Source organism: Paramormyrops kingsleyae, chromosome 22, assembly GCF_048594095.1.
Source record: "Paramormyrops kingsleyae isolate MSU_618 chromosome 22, PKINGS_0.4, whole genome shotgun sequence".
NCBI lineage: Eukaryota > Metazoa > Chordata > Actinopteri > Osteoglossiformes > Mormyridae > Paramormyrops > Paramormyrops kingsleyae.
Genome location: NC_132818.1, coordinates 19,748,922 through 19,769,057, shown reverse-complemented (window position 1 = coordinate 19,769,057; position 20,136 = coordinate 19,748,922). Strand labels below are relative to the sequence as shown.

At 42.9% G+C, this 20,136-nt stretch overlaps 1 protein-coding gene across 2 annotated transcripts; it reads left to right on the top strand.

Annotated features, from left to right (window-relative positions):
- Positions 1 to 224: 224 nt before the first annotated feature.
- Positions 225 to 15,622, top strand: LOC111856002 (ras-related protein Rab-5C-like). Of its 2 annotated transcripts, none has more exons than XM_023835590.2 (6): positions 225 to 387; positions 9,740 to 10,033; positions 13,552 to 13,703; positions 13,876 to 13,998; positions 14,374 to 14,467; positions 14,745 to 15,622. In XM_023835590.2, exons 2-6 carry the CDS (start codon positions 9,868 to 9,870, stop codon positions 14,861 to 14,863), a joined length of 654 nt encoding a protein of 217 aa, XP_023691358.1. In that variant the 5' UTR covers positions 225 to 387; positions 9,740 to 9,867; the 3' UTR covers positions 14,864 to 15,622. The 2 variants fall into 2 exon arrangements, with proteins under 2 accessions (XP_023691358.1, XP_023691359.1); XM_023835591.2 differs by lacking the exon at positions 225 to 387 and adding an exon at positions 4,596 to 4,746.
- The last annotated feature ends 4,514 nt before the right edge of the window (positions 15,623 to 20,136 follow it).

Below are 20,136 nucleotides of genomic sequence, written 5' to 3'. Positions count from 1 at the left end.
TATAAATATAGCCTTAACTTACTCAATCAAGAGGTACGTTATGATTGTATTCCTGCATTTGACGTATAATTGAAAAAATTAAGCGCGGGTCCTTTACCGATATAAACTACATTTCCCAGGTTAACCATCGGCCTTTTGCGAGCACTAGTCGCGTTCCATGGCTTCAACTCATGTTGTGATTGGCTAAGTCAGCTCCGTGTCAGTAAAGCCCCACCTTCAGGAAGTAGGCTTTTCTACAAGGCGGAAGTGAAGGCCGGAGCCTGGGATGAGGAGCTGCGAAAGTGAAACGGCTTGGAAAAAAATACAAAATAGTATAATTTAGAGGAAGCTGTTTAGGTGAAACACGCACGGGACATACGTTTGTGTTTTACATTGTATTTCTTTACGGTAAGCAACAGTGTGGTTAATAATTGAATATTTCTTCTTAATATGTGTTTTGCCGGGGTGATATTGTGGCACTGCTGAGTAAATATCAGTAGATATGCAGTGTCTTTTCTAGGAGCCTATGTAATCGTAGGCTGGTATGTTTCTATCTCAATTTCAGCGTTTCAGCTTCGATCGTTTCACGTCTTCCGCAGTTTTGTTCATTATAATGTGAGATATTTCATTTGAAAGGGAGTTTATTCGCTTTATTGACATGTCTTCTACGGCAACTCCCCCTCAAATATCCACGGTCATGTCATTTTTTTATTTACATTTTTATCAATCAGTTGGTAGATTGATAGTTCTCAGATTGTTCCATTGTTCTCTAAAATTTTAAATAATATGGAATATTTTTAGTGTGCGGTCAGTCGTGGCTTATTTTGACAAATTACTTTGGTATGATTCAGATCGCTAGCGATTGTTATTACGTATTTAACCGGTAGCTTGAGTATTATATACGTATCGTTAACTAGCTAGGTTAATAACGTGGGTCTGGTTTATGACTTTCCTTGCCTAGCTATTTTATCTAACAAGCGTCTTCAATACAGCGATTCTGTCTAAAGCTATCAGTCAGTATCTTAAAGGCGCAGGACACTGGAGGACAGTAATCGATAACCTTTGATAATATGAGGAAGTTTCTGACCTTTAAGACGTCACCACGTCTTTCGCTTCATTACTTCCTCGTGTTTTTTCTTGAATAATGCTTTTAATTAATTACTACCTAGAACATTGCAAATTGAGGAAGCATTTCTGTTGTTAGCTCTAGTAGGGTGGGTGTGAAAAGCTTAGTACGTTAAGTGGTGACTAATCGTATTCTCCATATGCTCATATGTCTATATCTAGACACTAAAGACCGACATTAGAAACGAAGGGAAGTTCCATGTCAGAAACCGAATTTCTCTATTTATAGCTATTTTTATGTTGATGCATTTGTCCAGAATTTAACGTGAATGAATTAGTTTGCCAAAGTAAAGGATGGGGGTGTATAAAGTTTTGTTAATGTTAACAATGAAGAGATAGCAGAGATAAATGGAGTTTAATGCCTGGTTGTCTGCTCGTCTGCTGGTTTATGGTGCGGCAGAAAGGGACCTGCATTACTAAGAGAAGCTGACCATGTCAGTCGGATTGTGCTTCCAGTCTGGGTTGTCATTAAGAGCTCTGGGGGAGGGACGATAACATGCTTTGGGCACTTGGCACATTCTGGCCAGGTCCTATGAATAAAGTGGCCTTTGGGATAAGCCAAGCAGAGTGGGAAAATCTCCTTTATTATGTTAAGTTTTTGGGTTTGTTGGCTTCAGTGTGATAAGTTTTATGCAACCTTGGTAATTGCCACAGAACAAATTGCTGCATTCAGATTCCTAGAATTACTTGAAACCATAAGAGATCCTGCTAAGTCTGAGGTCACTAGGGTTGCTGTTGATGGTATTTCCACTTTGTTGCTCCTTCCAGAGTTGATCGTTTTGCCTTGTTTTTTGGTGCATTGGTGTGAAGCGTGTGCATGGCTAAAGATATGATTTACCCATATTTCTCCTAACCCTTACAAAATATTTCCCCTACATTAAGTCTTCAAGAGAGGAATTATTTGTGTACAGGGGCAACAGTTAGGCTCTCCCTTAATCTCCAAGCTCCATGTGCATTGTCCTCCTAACTTTTTAAACACTGATGAGACACCAGGAACTGCATTCTGCTCATCAGCATGTTTGCTGTTTTAATTTACAGATCTAAGGGACTTTGTTTAAAGCTTGCGGCCTTTATGATATTCTCGAACCTTGTAAGTTGTGGGGGTGGGGGGGTGGGGTGGGGGGGGGGGGGGGGGGACTGAAGACAGGGAGAACATCACTGCTATGGTGAGAATCGTGTATTGTGAGCCCCTGCTTTTTTTAATAATAAAAATTATGGATTTTTAGTCAAGTTACACAGGAAAATGGAGGGAATTAATGGTGCTCTCCTATTGATCAGATTAACTTTATTCATAGAGATTGTTTTTAAATCTTCTGCTGTTTTGTGGTGGCTGAGGCAGCTCACTGTCCACTGAGGCCTGTTGTGTATGTGAATGGATATGAATCAGCACTTCTGTTAACAGCCGTTTGGCTACATTTTGCCCTTTGTGCAGACGTCTAATCAGGCTTTACTTAAAGCTATATGCATTATTGAAGACTGATTACATCGATGAAAACTGCCGGATGACCGCATTCTTGACCGATGTGTCCTGACACAGGAAATGAGGGTCGGCTGTATCTGCTGTTTGCCTACTTCGTCTGCTCTGATCAGTGTGTGGTGTCTTATTTTTCCTGTCACATGGTATGTGGTGGTCTTTGGTACTCGTTAATTTTTAGTCAGCTTGTTGGTGTGACATTAAACATTATGATGATAATTATAATTCTCCCCTCCTGCTGCTGTGTGTGGCTGTTTATACCCCAGACTGGACAGTTGTAAGAATTGTTCACTTTTTTTCTCTGAAATATTCATTTCTTAGTTTCAGGTCCTCCTTCAGGTGACGCAGTAAATCTGGCCGAACGCGGCCGTGTGGGAGGAGATCTGTAACGTTATATTTACAGAATTCACGTTCAACACGCACAAGAAGGTTTTCTCCTTTACCAACCCCCCTGAAGGGGAAGCCTGACGACAGTTTGAGAAATTATAATTACATTTATTATGCATGAATGGTTTTGCTCTATTTTAATTTAAATCATTTTTTTTGGTTGACAGTATTTGAAAGTATTTGACAGGTTACGTTTCTAACTTGGTAACAAAAAAAAAAATGTGACTTAAGATTGCAAGGCAAATGATATTTTTGAACAGGAACCCACAAGAGCTGCTCATTGTTGGACATTTTGTCGTTTCTCTGATCATTCTGCTTACTAAGCACTTTAATGATGCAGATACATTCTAGCTGACACCATAGGTGCCCATTTTATGGATTGTGGTTTCGTGAGTATTAGTTCATAATCTTGAGCAGTTCCCCTGGAAACAGCAGGACTACAGTACAAACTTTTGTGGAAGTGAAATTGAAAATGTCTAGTTTCATATAGCTGGCACCAGACACCGTCAGAAGTAATGAGATTCTTAACAGGTAAAATGCTTTTCTGAAAAAAAAGATAATTGATTTGATGTCTTCATGGCATTAAAGATCCTGCTCCCAGTGTTATGACTCTGGATCCTCAGCCAAAGCAGGAGAGAGGGTGGCATCTTGCACATGATGGCTTAAAACCAAGCCTGTAGCTGATGGGTTTTTCCTTTGAAAGATGATGATAAAAACTTTTTTTGGTCAGTTAGAGACAAAATAGCATTAAGTGGAGCCCCCTCTCCCCCCTGCACGACTTACTGGGCGATGCTGTATAAGCAGCATGAGAGAGACCATTATATACCAGTTGAATCCAGCAGTTTTACTGTGGTGTCCCTCAGCAGAATTTTAGGGTTGCCATTTGAGTGAAAGTCGTAGTCTGCGGTACACGGAATACCGGGATTTGGTTAGATTCCAAAAGGACTCCAGCAGATCCAGTTATCCCATTGTGTAGATTGTATCAAAACATCATTCTGGCACTATGCCTGTAATTATTTTTAGCCTTTATTTACCACCAGGGCAGACGCCTTTGGAGTAACTGGCAAGATTTTGAAATTTGCTGACAGGAAAGCAAGGCGTTTCAGGGTTAAGTGATACGCAGCCTCACAACGACGTTCAACTGAAGCAGTGAGTCTTCTGCCTCTCCCTTCCAGGCTTGGCTGTTAATACCACACCCTTCAAATGTCTCCTTGTCACAACTTGCTCTGTTGCGGCTCAATAATACTTAGATCGTGTGAGGTTACACCTGATCACAGCTTGTCACCAACTACGCCCCCCCTCAATATCATGCTTTTTGTTAGACTAAGCAAGAGGAGCATGTCTTGGTCAAACAGTATTTCGATTCAACTTAAAATACAGGCTCTTAAACATTCTAATTTTAATTATTTATTTTTTTACCCCTCTAAGTGTGGCATTGACTTTCTTGAGTAACGCTTAAAGGTGATCGTTTTCCCCGGTAAATGAAGACGTGCCATTGTGCGATGGCCTTCAGAAGGCGGCATCCAGGATCACGTGCCACCGGAAGAGGTTCCTGGTAGAGAACTGGCCTTCAGAGAATAGTGTCGTGTTATTGCTGTCCACAGAACACATTGGGCTTTAAAAAAGAGAAAAACTTCGGCTGTTCCTGTTCCTTTCTGCTGTGATCGTGTTCCGGCTGGTGAAAGAGGAAGGGCTCCATGTAGATTGTGGCAGACTGTGGACCTACTTCGGGACCTCCAGGGCTTGAGAGAAATGAAAAAGAGAAACTCTGAAAGATAATGGTAATTTTCAGCGTAATGCAGTGAAGGTATATGTAGCCCTTGGGGGGTCTTGAATCCTTTACTCCTTTTCTGACCTAGACCAGGCAGCGTTTAATGTAATGATCTTTAGGATCAGGTCGCTTAGGTTTCCTTTTATTATAGTATAGCAAATTAAACATGCTATTCTTTTCAAGCAAATGACACTTTTTGGGTTGTCACCCTAAACTGGGTTGTGGGATCATTTTTATTGTGTTGCGGAGTATGCGGTTTTCATTATTTTTAATTTATTTGCGTCAGACTTTTTTTTTTTTTTTTTTTTAACAGTGCACAACATTGCACTGCTTTTTAAAATAAAATTAATTAGGTCAAAAATTAAAAAAAAAAAAAATGTGGGTCATGACCAATGAAAAATGCGGGTCCTGAGGCTACATCAGCCGTAAACCGCTGCTTTAATTTAAAGAGAACCATTTGGCAAGACGTTTCACCATTATTCCGGTGAATTCCATTCATAAAACGGGAATTCTGAGAAATGCTCAAATGAGTAATTAAAAGTAAATGTTTTCATTACCAAGTTGTTTATCCCTGTGCTTGGGATTCTTACCTGATTAAATATAGTGTAAATCAGTGTAAATATTCATTATGTCTGACAGTTGTAATCCAGGACTGTTTGCCATTACATCTTGGGGACTTACCGAATGCCCTGTTTTTTTTGCAGGCTGCTTAATTTCACACGGTTCCAGAATGAGGAGTTAGTCTTCACTGCCCCCCCCACAGGAAGATTGGCCCTTAAATTAATCATAATGTTATTGGAACCTGAAGTCTGTGCCTTGCTGTTGGACTTTTAAGGCTATTGTGTGATGGGTACCCCAGCCTTTTAGACGTCTGCTAGAAAACTTTCTGAGCTCAGAAGACTGGTGGTCAAACTGTCCTTCTAGATTAGGTTGTCTGATTAGTTCACCGTGCTAAGGAGCTCTCTGGTAGCTGCGCAGTTCTTTGTGGGTGGGTTTAAATTGGCAACATTATCTCTCACTTTCTGAACTTTTAGGCATGAGTGAGTTTCTGACCATCACAAGTTGCATCACCCTTCACCCGGTTTGTAGCAGCATTTACATGCATATAAAACTGTAAGCAGAATTCAGAATTGTAAACCTCTAATTCTGTGCTTAAAATCAGAGGTTGCATGGTTCTTTTCCAAAAGAACCACGATTGAAACACTCTTCATCCCTGAAGGTCTTTGTTCAGAGTGAGTTGAGCTCGTGGGGATGTCCAGACATCTTAAGAAAAGTTGTTTGGTAATGTTGTCTCCTCAGTGTGCGCTTTTTGTTACATTAGAGCGGACCTCAGTTTCAGTTCCTTCTGAATGATTAACAGCTCGCTAAATGGAAAGCGGCACCTGCATTGTTGCTGCGTCGCTGCAAGCGGTCAGCCCCGCGGTCACTGTCTCAGTGTCGCCATGTCAGGACTGCTAGCCCCGGCACGTGATCGTGTGTGTGCACGCGCGTTTCGTAGGTCGGTGCTGAGTCCCACAAGACACGAACGTGTCTGTGTTTGAGAAAGCCTACACGAAATCAAAATGGTGAAAAGACCAGGGGTGAGTTTCCCGAAGCCTTCTTAACGCTACGTCGTTCGTTAGTTCTATCTTTTAACACAGAACTTAAGAACGACGTAGCGTTAAGAAGGCTTCGGGAAACTCACCCCAGATCAGTAATAAGGCCTTTTGTGTCTCCGTACTGTTAATCTTGCAAATTTCTCAGTTCCTCTTCGTTTTCCCTTGCCCCTCTGCATTTTACTCAGCATGTCCTGCGGTGTGCCACAGGACTGCAATGTGGCAAAGTTTATCATTCTCAAAAAGGTGTATAGCAAGCATTTGTGGGACCCTTTGGACGTTTGCAACCATGCACCTGTGGGTGTTGTGCCTCGGAGCTCATTGCTTCAGGGCGTGAGGTAACGTCCAGCTGAAGAGTTGTCGTAAATAAACGACGACAGAGGCTAAGTGCATGGCATGCGTCGTCTTCAGCGTCGCGCCATTTTCCACCGGAGCGGTTGCCTCAAGGGCCCAGGCTGTAACGAAGCGTGGACCCCCGAGTGATTGAGCTTACCTCGCATCTACAACGGTAGTAGGGGAGTTAACGACATTAAGCGCTGCAGACAGACAGGAAGGCCTGTGGCTAGTTTGCTCACCAACAGAAATAGAAGATCTCTCGGCGTGGGAGAAGACGAGAGTGTGAGGTGGTCTGGTCCTGCGTCACTGTGCAGCAGTTGTTTATTTTCCCAGTTTTTCTTCTGATGTCTGAGATTTGCTCCAAGTTGCCCTAAACAAGTGCTTTTAGATTGTATATGATGTGCAATTTTGGCCCACTTGGTACCAATGGTTGTTTTCAGTGAGGTAATTCAAGTTATATCAAGTTAAGTATAGTGGTCAAGGACACTCAAGCTGGGCGCTGAACCAGCAAGTTCATGTCAGTGTTCTTAATCAGGTCAGGCTTTTTGGGATTCTTAAAAAGTCATAAAAATTTTGAAAGGTTGTAAAAGGTCTGCGACTTCTGAGATGTGGCCTACAGACTGCATAAAGAAACCATACTTGTATAACCAGAATATAATATAGCCGTATGAATAATATAGTATCTGAGTAGTGGTTTCATTTGCATATCCAAGCATGCTCGGCAAGCCATATACATATCCCTGTATGTAATTATTATCGTAAGTATTTCTTGTGTTCCTTATAGTCGTAAGTGCCCTTGTCCCGTCATATGTGAACCCGGTCTGATTCTCCCGTACCCACCGTGTGTGTGCCTTACTGTCTGGCGTCCAGCCTCCCTGCATTTCCCCACTTGTGTCTTGTTGGAGTGTGGTTGTTGCCTGCTGTGTGGTCCGTTTAAGGGCTACATTGAAGAGCAGCTAGATGTGAAATCGTCTCACCTTTCCTCTGCTGCCATGATGCCTCGGTCTGCCCAGTGCTACGATATGTATAGATTATTCAGTTTTGTGGATTGGCTTCCCTCTCATTTCTTGCATTCCTGCTGTTGTTCCGCCCAGGTCCTCCAGCTCTCCCCGCTCAATGGTGGGAATCTGGCCAGCAAAATTCTGGTTCGCGCCCCGGCCGTTACCTCCAGAAGGCGCTGCCGATACGCTTAAACCTGCCACCTCCCCGAAAGGCCATCTTCCCATTTGCATCTCCATCAAAACATTTTTACAAAAAACAAAAACCTCCCTTGTGTGTTTAGCTCTCAGCCAAAGGGCATAAGTCTGCATTCTGGGTGGTACAGCCTGTGGGTGGGGGGCATGGAACCGACGCCCCTGGGAAGAGCTGTTATTCCCCTAAGTTTTTTTTTTCCCATTTAAAATTTATTTTCACAGATTCTTCTATGAATTTTTCAAACTGCATTTCAAAAGTGGGGCTCTTTCTATTGTTGCGACCAATTTGCTTGAAATTTGCACTTTGGAAAAGTTTGGTGACTCAACTGTCCTATTTACACCCCTTTTGGAGGATTTTTTTTCTTTTTTTTTTCATGAATTTTTTAAACTGGTAATTATGTGCAAAAGTAGGATTAGCTTTCCTGAGAGAAGCATGGCCTTGTGGAGCAGCTGCTCAGGGCCGAATGTGCCGCTTGTGGTATGTTCTTTCAGTCTTAATTACAAACGCTCCCCTAGTTACGAACTTTCAACTTACGAACTTTCAGACATACGAACGAAGAGGACTGTAAGTCCAAAATATGTTCATTGGGCTCCCGTTTCCTGTCTGCAACATAATTTATTTTTTTTTCTGCGCGCCAGTTCCGCCTAGTACGCCTTCTGGCCGCTACTCCCGCCGCGCAGCAGTGTAGCGTGCGGACTCCCAGCATCCTAGTTCTTTGTACTTGCGTATACCCTTAAAATGATGCTGAATAAAGACTTACGAACAATTCAAATCACGAACGGCCATTCGGAACGTATCTCATTCGTAAGTAGAGGAGCGTCTGGTATTTTGTGTTTTTCCTTTGAGATATTAAAAATGATAAATTGTGCACCTATGCTGGAAGTGAGAGAGAAACCAAATGACGGTGAACTCTGCTTAGCCAGGCTGGGTTTATTTGTTTCATTGTTTTAGTTGGCAATCAGGACTGGAGTATTTTAGATCCTATGATTGGCTGCTGTGCTGTCATAATGTAACATCAATGTATGATCAGTTGTTGAAATTCTTTGCAATTTGTATTTATACACATTAGCTAAATTTAAAAGAAGTCGAGGTAGCCTGTTGCTGTAGCTTGCATAGCATTGGATTAGGGCTGGGTGATGTCATATCGATATATCGAGCATGCGCAATAATCACCAGGGCTTCAGGTGACAGGCATTTGACCAGACCCCAGCTTTTTGCTACTATACAGACGTTTGTTTACGCCCACAATTTAAGCAGATTAGTAGTATGGCTAAAATGTTAATGAGATGCATTTCTTGTCACCCAAAAGTTAGTAATCCGTATAAATTTAGCATATCCCTATGTTAAATAAACGTGAAATGCTTTGTTTCGGGCCGATCTCTGTTTCCCAATGGAGAATCCTTGTCCGGTGACCATGTTTGAGCATTCGCAGAGCTCAGCATCAGAACCGCCTTCTTGAAGGTGGGATCTGGCCCTGGTATGACATGCAAGTCCTTGTTTGTCATATAAAGCGATGCGCGTGGCAATTTCTTGGCATAACTGCACAAATGCACATAAAATAAGTATTCATCTGCGCTGTTATGACAAGACATTGCCGTGCATTTGAAACTTTTTAAGGCTAATACGTACTTCATTAGCGGTTTAATGGTTAAAAGGATGCATTTGCGCTGTTACGCCAAGAAATTGCTGCGCATATCGGTATATATGCGGCAAATGCATACTCGTGTGCCAGTTGTGTGCATGCCTGCTTGTTAGGCTATAATGGCAATAGAAATGTAAGCCTTCTTAGGTAGAGCTTGACAGTAGGAAAGATGCATGGTTGTACTTTGAGTGGACTGGTTCGTTAAGTAATGATGTTTAATGATTTTCTTTTTAAAGACTGCAAGACAAGCCTAACCCAACTGGACCTGAGCCGGGCCTGAAACCTGCCCGAACTGACCCAGCCAAGCCGATCCCAGGCCCAGCCTCAGCCCTTCTCTTCCGTGGTAACCCCTGCACACAAGCCCATGGCAAGTCGGGGAGGCCCGGCACGGACCAACGGCACGACGGCGGGCAACAAGATCTGCCAGTTCAAGCTGGTGCTGCTGGGGGAGTCGGCGGTGGGCAAGTCCAGCTTGGTGTTACGCTTCGTCAAGGGCCAGTTTCACGAGTACCAGGAGAGCACCATCGGAGGTGAGGCGCAGTGTCACGGACACGTTGTAGCAGCCAATAAAATAGTAACACCGCAATATCACAATACATTTCTCTGTTCTTAATGTAATAAAAGTCGATAATGTAAAAACTGGCCAATAATCAACTTGAGCAGATCGGTTTTGTCTCATTAAAAGAATATATGGTTATTCTCTAATAATCCTGATGTATGGGAAGAATATTCATGGCCATGTCACTATACTTTGTGTTTTTTAATTAAATCTTTGGGAAATAACTGGAAGAATTACTAATATTATATTATGTTTCCTTTGGGCGTCACTAATGGTCAGCATTCCAGATTTGGCACATTTGTAATACCCCAGTATCAGTGGGAAGCTGTTTTGAGATGTATGCATTTTTGTTTAAAATATTTTTGCTGTCTAAAACAGAATGTTGTTACGCAGTACTTCTCTTGCGGAATATTTCATAAGATCCAGGGTCTGATTTGTAAGATGTGTTACAAAATAGACTATGCAGAAATACTACATTTAAGCACTGGTTTGTTTCTATTCGCAGAGCAGTTCTATTTCAGACACAAGTTGATACAATCTTGCAGATTTTTTTTAAAAGCTTTTTTTATTATTATTTTGCTGACATCCAGGAGACAAGGAGGAAAATTGAATTCGTTTAATCTGTTCGCAGTTCATTTATAAACAAGGTGAAATGTATTTTCACCCTCATTCAGTATTGAATTTGCATTGTGGATTTCTAAAATGGCTTTCGGCACCTGAATCATTCCAGTCAAATGTGTAATTTCCTTTTTTTGGGGAAGGGCAGCCATCAGTGACGCGGACAGGAAGGAAGTTGACCATCACTGAAGTTATCTGCAGCATAAGCGAGGCTGGGAAATGCCAGTGTATTTGTAGGGCAAAGGTGTTCAGGTCCAGAATAAAGACAATGAAATCCCCGCATCCTTTTGTAGCCTCCGGAATCTGCCGTTGGTGTTTTTTAACGCTCGCGTTTTTTGTAGATGAGCTAAACCGACACGTGCAGGATGGATGGAAACGACGAAAACAAAGGAAGCTGAGGGAAGTATATCAGTGGTGAACTGGAGGAAAGGAGTCAGCAGTCTGCTTTTGTACCTGTCAGCAAGCAGGCTTGCCAAAGGTCAGGGTCCGTTAAGCAAGCTTCAGCTGGAATTGCGAGCATTCCGCGCAGTCATATGACCAAATTATTATAATGCTTAGAGTCACAGGATTAGTGGAGACCACCCTCCCTTCAGAGGCCTAGTCTGCTCCTGTGAAAGATTAACCTGCTAACTGGCAAACATTTTACAGTTCCGCTGCCTTCTAACATCCCATTTTAACATTCAGACTCCATCAGCAGGTATAGAAAATCGTTGAATAATAATAATAATTACCATCATAATTGCAGTGTAATACAAATGCTTTTTCGCAGTCTTGTTGGCTAAACCTAACCCAAAGACAAGTGATCAGTAATCCAATCCAGTTCGCTCCAGGCTCACTGCAACTCTGTTGGATGAGTGGTTGTGAAGATTGATGAATACCTAGGTTCTTTTCGGAAGTCAAATAGATGCACTTTGTGCTGTATAAAGACTAGATCAGCGTACTTGCTGTATTGTTTCCATATTGCCCTGGAAGTGAGGTTTTTGCAGTCTTCATTCTGTTATGGTTGATACCACAATTTAAAAAAACTAACCACAGGAGCTATGGTGGTGAGATTAACACAGATGGTCAAATGAAACGGCTCCACGTGTCAGTCTTGACAGGTTCCCCATCCAAGGGTTGCTTGGCAGCACTGGATTAAGAATCAACCACCTTAGCCTTAAACAAAATACCAATGGCATCAGGCCAGGTTGAAGCTCTCCCCGTCCTGCCGCCTTTGGCCAGCTCAGGATATTCTCATCTATGATCTTTCAGGGATAATTTATTGATTTCCTTCCATCTTCAAAGCACCAGCACGGGTTCATGGAACCAGTTCCAGGAAGCGCAGGGCACGAGGCAGGGGAACCACCTGAATGGGATGCTGGTCCCTCACAGGGCACACAGTTTAGAGACGCCAGTTCACCAAACTGCGTGTCTTTGGACTATGGAAGGAAACGGGAGTGCCCAGAGGAAAGCTACACTCCGTGGGGTGAACATGTAGATGTCACTTACACACAGGACAGGGGCTGGAATCAAACCCCAGCTCTCGCAGTGAGAGACGCCACGCCAATCAAACCCCAGCTCTCGCAGTGAGAGATGCCACGCTAATCAAACCCCAGCTCTCGCAGTGAGAGACGCCACGCTAATCAAACCCCAGCTCTCGCAGTGAGAGACGCCACGCCAATCAAACCCCAGCTCTCGCAGTGAGAGACGCCACACCAATCAAACCCCAGCTCTCGCAGTGAGAGACGCCACGCCAATCAAACCCCAGCTGTCACAGTGAGAGACGCCACGCCAATCAAACCCCAGCTCTCGCAGTGAGAGACGCCACGCCAATCAAACCCCAGCTCTCGCAGTGAGAGACGCCACGCCAATCAAACCCCAGCTCTCGCAGTGAGAGACGCCACGCCAATCAACCCCCAGCTCTCGCAGTGAGAGACGCCACGCCAATCAAACCCCAGCTCTCGCAGTGAGAGACGCCACGCCAATCAAACCCCAGCTCTCGCAGTGAGAGACGCCACGCCAATCAAACCCCAGCTCTCGCAGTGAGAGACGCCACGCTAATCAAACCCCAGCTCTCGCAGTGAGAGACGCCACGCTAATCAAACCCCAGCTCTCGCAGTGAGAGACGCCACGCCAATCAAACCCCAACTGTACCATAATGGGTACAAATGTTAAATAGCATAAACATAAATACTAATTAAATAGATGACTTCAAAAACATCTTTGCATTGGTTCAATTAGATGTCAAACGCTATTGGTAGACAGGAGAATGGGTGTATTCCAGCTACAGTAAAAAGTCACAATTGTCAGGAAGTGGACATATGCAGTTTTCATCAGACAGCGACAATATCCTGGTTTGTTTGTTTGTATGATCAGTTATAAGATTCACGTTTATATTGTTAGTCCTTAGAAGTAGTTCCTCCCTGCAAGTTGTAGTTTGACCAGTTAATCTTGCGTTTGTAGTTGCATTGTATGTTGGTGCCAAAGGATGCCTTTGCTTTGAGTAACATTCTGTGAGCAGTGATATTAGTTAGTCCCCTTTTCCCTCTCAATTTTTATAGCATTCTTCCTCTAAGAACATCTATATTTGTACTAAGTTTCCTATTTAACTGTACAGATATGTGACAATGTCTTGTAACTGTGTGTGTGTCTGGGATAGGGGTTGATTGGAACGTGAAACGCATGTGAGAATAAGGGCTTCATGGTAAGCAAAGTGCATGGTCATCGTTCGCCACTGCCGCATCGAGATCAAAGCACATGGTTTGTGAGGTCACAAGTGTGGGGTAAAAGGTTCGGCTGGGGAAAGTGGCGTGCTGACGAAGATTGTGGGGTAAAACAATGACCTTTTTGAGCACTTATGGATTTCGTTAATCTTTCCATCTTCCCTTGTAGCCGCCTTCCTCACACAGACGGTTTGCTTGGACGACACGACGGTAAAGTTCGAGATCTGGGACACAGCCGGCCAGGAGCGGTACCACAGCTTGGCACCCATGTACTACAGAGGAGCTCAGGCGGCCATTGTGGTGTATGACATCACCAACACAGTACGTTGGGCGCCTTTCTGCTGAACGATTCCTAACGACATGCTGACAAATCTAACGCAATGGGGAATATCGCAGCGGTCCATGAAGTCCGTTTCAGTCCTTCTTGGGTTGCCGAACTAATGTCTGTGGTCATGGCGGCTCAGCTGTTGAAACGTTGATTTGCTTTGGCTAGGACACGTTTGCGCGTGCAAAGAATTGGGTGAAGGAGCTCCAGCGACAAGCCAGCCCCAACATCGTCATCGCACTGGCTGGAAACAAAGCCGACCTGTCCAATAAGAGGGCCGTGGAGTTCCAGGTAGAACCCCGGACGATAACAGTACATAAGGATAAATAAAACCCCAGACAACTGCTGGATATCCTATTAATACTTCACGTTAATCGGGAGAAACACAGGAAACCCTTATCAGCTCCTTTGCTCTAAGCTGTTTTATTCTTTTTGTTTTTATCGTCCCCGTAAATTGCCGTGTGAGTTTTTCAGAACTGATTATGATAAAAATGTGGCCAGTGGATCGATTTGACGGGAGAAGGTTCTGAATGGTGGTTAGGTAATTGTAATAATTGCAAGCCCTAGAATATTATGTGATGGACAATATCTGTGATATCTGTGTAGGATGTTTATTGCTACCACTGCTGTGAAGCTGGTGTTGTGCTAACCTAACTCCCTGCACAGGAAGCACAAGCGTACGCAGATGACAACAGTTTGCTGTTCATGGAGACTTCAGCCAAAACTGCCATGAACGTCAATGAAATTTTCATGGCCATAGGTATGAGTGTGTGCGTCTGTATTTAGTCCTAAAACCCACATAAAGCCTTGCTAGATGAACACGATATACATTTATTATCCAGAACACAAAATATGTTTGAATTTGTGGAAGACATCTTGTTTTTTGATTCTTGTTTCTGGGTCTTCTCTGTAAAGATTGCGCCGTAATTAGAGACAGGCCGAATTAGATTTAACAATGGCCCCATCTGCTGGTAAGATCTCCAATGTTGCCACAAACACGAGCCTCACACTTCTCTGTCCCACATGCCTCCCTGCAGCCAAGAAGCTGCCGAAGCACGAGCCGCAGAGCGGGGCAGCGAGTAGCCGGGGGAACAGGCCCGTCGTAAATCTGCAGGACGCCACGCCGCAAGCCACGGAGGGTTCGTGCTGCAAGTAACGAGCGTCCAAGAAACAGGGCGGGCCGCTAATCAGCAGACGAACCAATGACCATCAACCAAAACCACCCAAAGCAAAATCATCTGGAGAAATACAGGAATGATTCTGACCAATCACACACTGAAGCTAGCTTTCCCTTCCCCTATGTTTCTAAAACTGGAGTTGGGGGAGTTGTTGAAAGGCTCTTGTCTGTTTTCACTCACTCTCAGTACTAATTCAGTCATGTCTTATGTCACTTTTTAAATCCTTATCGTCCTTTCAGGTGGTGGGTACAAGTAGCATTTTACATTTTCACCCTGTGTGTCCCATAAATACCGCTCCCACCAAAACCGGGGAGTGGAGAGAGGTCTCTTCATCCTTGATCTGGTTATTATATTGTTGTTTTTTTTTTGTTTATACTGTTTTAACACAGGATAAACATCATTATGGCTTCTGTTAATTTATATAAAGGATATCCAAGTATATATAGCGTGTATTGTCATCATTACGCTTGTGATTTTTTATTTTTTTTTCTTGTTTGTTTTGAAGCATTAATGTTTTTGGATCTAAAAATAAGACACAATTACAAAAGAAAAACATAAGAAATATGGAAACCTGACCAAAATTGGAACCTGGAAATTTTCATGACCAAAATCACAATGATTGTTGAAAAGTGTTGAATTTGCATTGTACATGTTTTTTTTCCGTCTTCCTCAGGCATGTAACCAATCAGTACTTGTATCAATACAATGCCTTCCCAATATAATACACCTTTGTCATCTCTTTGTGTTGGATTTTTTTTAATGGATATCATTTTCTATGGAAGGTTTACAGTGTTGAGTCCACTAATTGTCAGTCACTTGTCACTTTTCAGACGCGTTTTCTTTTTAATAATTTGGGAGGTATTATTTTTTTTACCAGTGTTTGCTGTCGCTGGTGATTTTATCGAGGGCAGTAACGAATTGGAGCGACGTCTTTCCATTACTGGGAGGGGGATTTGTCATTAGGTGGGTGGCACACTGAGATCTGCCTGTATATGAGAGGAGAGGTGTCCCATCGTATTGGGGTGGGTTTCTAATTCTTTTATTAATAAATGTTGGGGGAGGTATCAAGCTGTATTTGGTCTGCTTCTTGCTAGTGCTATGTCATTTAAAATCGAAACAAATTAATCTTATTCAGTCCCTCTCACCTGCTGTGTTCTGTGATCAGGCTCCCTTCGATCAGACGGTTACTCGAAGATGAGATTAGGTACAAAAATGACTGGATCGTGTAAAGCAGTGGTTCCCAACCCAGTCCTCAGGGATCCCAGACAGTCCACATTTTTGCTCCCTCTCAGCTGGAGTCCCTGAGGATTGGGTTGGGAACCACTGGTGTAAAAGGAGAGACCCTAAGCGGCGATTTGCGCATGGAGACCGGATACGCAGAAATACCTCTAAGGACTGAAAGTGGATCCCTTATCTCATGCTGCCACCTAGTGATAGAAGCCCGTAATGACACCGGTAGCAGAACTGATGTCGGACCGCTAGGTCAAAGGTAAAAATACGAACAAAAATAATGAATAATGATATTTCATGTTTACTGACTTTTAATGTCAGCTTGTCAGACGTTATTGCGTTTTAAATTTGAAAAAAAAGTATGTCTGTTAAAGACAAACGAATGCAAACTATCGTGCTAATGGTGCTTACAAGTAACGCCGATGTTATTGGACCCGTATAATTATAAAGTATAAATGAAGACGAGTCACACTTTCATACCAACATACAATTCCTGTCCTTTTTATTTTAAGCTGCTTTGTTCTTTTGAAAAAAAAAATATATGTGAGCCCAAGTTAATCTGAAGCAACACATTTAGCAATCCCTCTTCAGGTCAATTCAACGGTGAAGTAACAATAATAGAAACCTTAATGTTTCTCTGATTACTAATTCAGAACCCTTTACTATAGTGGCTGTTGACTTTATTAAGCATGTTCTTATAAGCTGAGTTATCTATAAAAGCACAGGGCTGTTTAGTTTCTGTTGTTTTTTGTTTCTGGCACACAGGCAATATCTTTAGAAGCCGGGACGTCTTATTCCTGCCAGCGTGGAGCTCGTGTCGCGGGTCCGGCGCCGGGCTGCACGCGGGGAGCCTTTCCACGCGTGTCCGCAAAGCGGAAGGCCGACGCTGAGCTGATTTCTGTCCAGAAGTGTCACGTTAAATGTTTTCACACGAAAAATAAAGATTTCTTACTCGTTTCACCAATCTGCACCTTGTCGTTTTTTCTTTCAAAAACTGCACTGAAAATCAAGATTCCAGTCGTTTGACCAAAAATATCAAGCAATCGCACCCTCGGTTTTCTGATAGAAGTCTACAAAAAAAACCCATTAAACTGGTCCCCAAATAATGCTTGAAACCTGAAGGAGATTTCATCAGATTTTACCCTACAATCGATGGCAGAAAGTTGCCGTGGAAATGCCCACTCATCAGCTCAGAGTAACCCCAGTAGCCACATGTTAAAAGCCATTAAAGATAATGACTTGATTTTTTTGTGTGTCTTTATTTAACATTGGCATAAAACAATCTGATTTATTAACACTAACCTGTGAGTTTTCAGGTTTTACCTGCCTGTATCCATTCTCAGGATGGGCATCAGGCAAACTTCTTTTGTCCTCGCACGTCTAAACATGCCATCACTTACTCATGTGAATTGAATTTGAATGTGTCTAGGGTTTATTTCACATTTGTTTCCCTGTTTTGCATATTTTTGTCTATGTTATACACAGACCCATTAGTAAATAAACCCAGTATATTTTCCATACTGGCTTCTTCATGTGGGCAGTGGTGGCTTAATGGTTAGGGAAGTGCACTTGTAATTGAAAGATTGCTGGTTCAAATCCCTAACCAGCAAGGTACCCCACCCCCCCCCCCACCCCCCCCCCTAAGCACTGCTCCCTAGGTGCTGAATTAGCTGCCCCCCTGCTATATCACATATGGGTTAAATACAGCAGCTGAGGCTTTGTGCAGGACAGTCAAGTTCTTCCTCACCGAAACATGTTTTTATGGACCTTACTTTGTGCACTGGGGCACAGTCATGCTTGAACAGATAAGGGCCTTCCTCAAACTGTTCCCACAGAGTTGGAAGCATAGAATTGTCCACAATGTCTAGGTATGCTGAAGCATTAGCAGTTCCCCTCACTGGAACTAAGGGCCCCAACCCCTGAAAAACACCCCATACCATTTTCCCTCCCCCACCATAACTTTACAGCTGGCACAATGCAGTCAGGCAGGTAGCATTCTCCTAGCATCCACCAAACCCAGATTTGTTCATCAGACTGCCAGACAACGAAGTGTGATTCATCACTTCACAGAAAATGTTTCCACTGCTCCAGAGTCCAGTAGCACTGGGCTATACACCACTGCATCTGACTCTTGGCACTGCACTTGGTGATGTGAGGATTGCATGCAGCTGCTCGGCCATGGAAGCCCAATCCATGAAGCTCCCAGTGCACTGTTTTTGTGCTGGAGTTAATGCCAGAGGACGTCTGGAACTCTGCAGTTGAGTCAAGAGCGTTAGCAACTTCTATGCACTATGTGCCTCCAAACTCAGCAACCCTGCTCTGTTACTTTACGTGGTCTAGAGTTTCTGTTGTTCCTAAATGATTCCAATTTACAGTAATACCACTTACAGTTCACCGTGGAATATCTAACTGCGAAGAAATTTCATGAACTGACTTATCGCAAAGGTGGCCTCCTATGTCAGTACCACGCTTGAATTCACTGAGCTCTTCTGAATGACCCATTCTTTCACAAATGTTTGTAAACCTGACTGCATGGCTAGGTGCTTGATTTTATTCTCATGTGGCAATGGGGCTGAATGAAACACCTGAATTCAATTATTGAGAGGTGTGTCTCAATACTTTTGTCCACATTTGAACTGCCTTAAGAATCATTTGCAAAACAAAACTCTCATGATTTCCCTCTTTCTCTCACTGCTTATATCATTATCTAGTAGCTGTTACGAGTGTCAACACACTATAGAAATTCTCCTAGTTCAGGCTGGAAAGAGGACCTTGACTGACAAGTGAGGCAGACCTCGAACATTGTACCACAGAGTATTTGGAGGTGGCAAGGAACTCAATTGTAGATCTCCCTCTAAATGTTAAGCCCTGAGTAGAAATGTAGAATATGATTTGTAAATTATCTTCAAAGTTTCAGTTTCTTGTTATTGTTTTTTTTCTATCTGGCCTTGCTGTTGGTTTCCTTTTTCCAACGTCATTGTTGAAAGAGGGGGGCCCTTTGAGGGGGTTTCGCGTCTGGTTATATATGGGAACCATCCAGTGGCATCCGAAGGGCACACATACAATAGTAACACCATGAAAGGATGTGATGTAAGAAAGATTTTTAAATAAATGTTTTATTTACTAAGATTTCATCATTTAAAACGAGTAACACTGTTTAGAGTCCATTTATACAACTAAACATATATGTAAAAAAGAACTGATCCATATGATAACCTAATTTTGTCTGATATAGGACTACAATCATTGATAGGTATGTTTTGTTCTCGCGCTCTGAATGTCCTAGATCCTTGGGCCTATACACCATGTCTTTATATGGTCACTTAGATCAAGTCTACAATATATTACAGGCCAACTCAATGATAATATTTTCTTAGTGAATACTTATATGTATATATACGTAATCGTATATGCTATACTTCTATACAATCGGCAGTGCAGTATGTTTGCTCGCGCCAGTATCACCACAAACACGTGACCAATGCGCAAATTACCAGCAGCGCACGCAAGAGTGTCATTAACAGAAATACATGCATCTAGTTACAAGTTCGGCGCATCGCAAAGCATGCCGGTAATCCGACCAAATAAGTCTTCACTAGCCGGCCGCTAGGTGTCAGCATGTGTTATATATGTATACACTCACCTAAAGGATTATTAGGAACACCTGTTCAATTTCTCATTAATGCAATTATCTAATCAACCAATCACATGGCAGTTGCTTCAATGCATTTAGGGGTTTGGTCCTGGTCAAGACAATCTCCTGAACTCCAAACTGAATGTCAGAATGGGAAAGAAAAGTGATTTAAGCAATTTTGAGCGTGGCATGGTTGTTGGTGCCAGACGGTCCGGTCTGAGTATTTCACAATCTGCTCAGTTACTGGGATTTTCATGCACAACCATTTCTAGGGTTTACAAAGAATGGTGTGCAAAGGGAAAAACATCCAGTATGCGGCAGTCCTGTGGGCGAAAATGCCTTGTTGATGCTAGAGGTCAGAGGAGAATGGGCCGACTGATGCAAGCT